Below are 2,727 nucleotides of genomic sequence, written 5' to 3' on the forward strand. Positions count from 1 at the left end.
TTGAATAACATTACAAATACTAAAAAAATTATAAATGAAAGTATTTTATTACACTTGAAAACACTAAAATTACAATAAAATCAACTAAACAAATAATTTATGTTGAAATAAATACTCATATCTTATAGCTAACGTTTACAAGGCTAAAAAATCTAAATATACTACCAGAAATATCATCATCGAGTTTTTATACCTAAATGCTGAACATGTTTAATTATGAGTAACTTTCTAACTTTAAAAGCCAAATGCCATCAACATAATTCCACATGAGTAACTATTTAGATAAGAATTTATAAGGTTCAAAAATTGATTTAAGTCAACCAACAATAATTTACAAGGCATCAATGAGTAATAGACAACACAACCGGCAAGCATTAATGTACCAATTCAGCAAGCATCATTGCATCATTCAGCAAATATCCTGCATTAAGAAAGCATACAATCAGTGGTAAAGCCAAAGGGAATTCGATGGCTAACAGTGCCAAACATTTCCGACTTTACCAAATCCTTACAATTCAAACATAAAGCCTGCATTGAGATTCAACAAATAAGAACCACTAAATTACTAAACATCAGAAGGCATTATAATAGCGCATATATGCAAATTTCCACCATCTGTAGGACAGACTGTCATATACTCAGGTCTGACAACTCTTCTAATGAGAATGAGCAAAAGGGTGCGCACTAAATATGTCCAGCAAGTGAGACCAGAAACAAGAAATATCAAAACCTAAGAAAAGACTAGAGACTACTACTACAAATTGTCTTCAGAAGTACGGCATTTGTCTAATAAGATACCTATGAATAGGGTTTAATCAGAGAAATGACTTTGAAATCATATAAAAGAGCACTAAATGATGTTGAAACCATATCTATATAAAGGGAAAATAATTAAGGCATTATATTGAAACAACTATTCCTACAGTATAAAATACAGTGTACCAAATTTCAATATCATTAAGATTTTTATTAAAAAAACATTTATAAAATAACAGAGCAATTAATTTCATAATACGTTAATAGTTTGGCCCAAATTTTAGTAAACCCCAATTTATGTGGAGAATTAGAAATATACTCACTCAAAGTAACATCTTGATAAGTAAGACATTGTCTAAGAGCTTATGGACTGCAATACAGTCCTTGAGTTTCCACCTCATTACTGTTCCAAGTGCTCCATTGCTGAATTATTAAGAGAAACAATGAGATCACTTTGAATTGCATGGAATCAACATAAAAAAGTCACAAAAGTTGATACACTAAAAGCATTACTTTGAGACAACTTTATTGGATGAATCTTCAATTAACTTAACATCTTCAAGTTTCTTAGTAGGATCCAAGACATACAAAATTTCTGCAACTGCCACTCTATGCATCAAAGAATCTGCAGAACAGAGAAGTATATATTAAACGACTATTAACCTACCTCTGGAGCCTAAATTGCATCATATTATGTAAAGCCCAATTACCTTCATGTTTACCAAGGACAACTTTGTTTGCCTTAGTAAGAGTTTTGTCCTGCAATTCCATTTTCATATTATGTAGTACTGATAACAGAATGATTCCAGTTGGGAGAATAGCTATCATAAGCCATTTCAAAGAGAACCTGATGGATGGGCGCTCGGCTTCTAAGACACTCCAAACAAGTTTTTCTGCATCAGAGACTGGAGGAGGCATCGAGTCTAAGCTTATGGACTGCAATACAGTCCTTGAGTTTCCACCTCATTACTGTTCCAAGTGCTCCATTGCTGAATTAGTAAGAGAAACAATGAGATCACTTTGAATTACATGGAATCAACATAAAAAAGTCACAAAAGTTGATACACTAAAAGCATTACTTTGAGACAACTTTATTGGATGAATCTTCAATTAACTTAACATCTTCAAGTTTCTTAGTAGGATCCAAGACATACAAAATTTCTGCAACTGCCACTCTATGCATCAAAGAATCTGCAGAACAGAGAAGTATATATTAAACGACTATTAACACTACCTCATGGAGCCTAAATTGCATCATATTATGTAAAGCCCAATTACCTTCATGTTTACCAAGGACAACTTTGTTTGCCTTAGTAAGAGTTTTGTCCTGCAATTCCATTTTCATATTATGTAGTACTGATAACATAATGAAATTCCAGTTGGGAGAATAGCTATCATAAAGCCATTTCAAAGAGAACCTGATGGATGGGCGCTCGGCTTCTAAGACACTCCAAACAAGTTTTTCTGCATCAGAGACAGGAGGAAGCATCGAGTCAACCTTATGGAAAAATTTAATCTGTGCATTGTGTCACGCCCCCAGAACTTCGACGCCTCCCACCGTCGGAATATCAGAGTCAAGGTCTGACGGGTCGTGCGGCCTTAGACGCTTTAGACGCTCCTCGGTCTTCTCGGCGACTAAGTAAGCCTTACACAAGCTAAGTGAGTGTGCAAACTCACAAAGGTTGGAACCAAGCCCTCAAGGCTTCGGATTGCGGAAGCTTTAAAACACCAACGTGGCTACTCGGAGCCACAAGGTCGAACTATCGTGTGGAAGTGCTAACACGAAGGTGGCTACTCCTGGCCACCAAGATAGGCAACAAGAACAAAGACTAAAGAACTTAGAAAGATAGAGCAAATGCCTTAGAGCTTTATTACTCTCTCACAAAGAGAAGAATGGAATTGGGTCATTACAAATGAGGAGGAGAGCTCTCCATTTATAGGGGAGCTCCCTCTCAATCGATGGCTAAGATC

At 35.6% G+C, this 2,727-nt stretch overlaps 1 protein-coding gene across 1 annotated transcript; it reads right to left on the reverse strand.

The window, feature by feature from the left end:
* Positions 1-1,079: 1,079 nt before the first annotated feature.
* On the reverse strand, positions 1,080-2,245 carry LOC120163416. Its single transcript, XM_039173355.1, has 6 exons — positions 2,035-2,245; positions 1,836-1,947; positions 1,663-1,745; positions 1,467-1,577; positions 1,270-1,381; positions 1,080-1,179 (listed from the first exon to the last, which is right to left on the reverse strand). Exons 1-6 carry the CDS (start codon positions 2,243-2,245, stop codon positions 1,080-1,082), a joined length of 729 nt encoding a protein of 242 aa, XP_039029286.1.
* Positions 2,246-2,727: the final 482 nt, after the last annotated feature.

This window comes from Hibiscus syriacus, unplaced genomic scaffold (assembly GCF_006381635.1).
Source record: "Hibiscus syriacus cultivar Baekdansim isolate YM2019G1 unplaced genomic scaffold, ASM638163v2 tig00111445_pilon, whole genome shotgun sequence".
NCBI classification, from domain to species: domain Eukaryota; kingdom Viridiplantae; phylum Streptophyta; class Magnoliopsida; order Malvales; family Malvaceae; genus Hibiscus; species Hibiscus syriacus.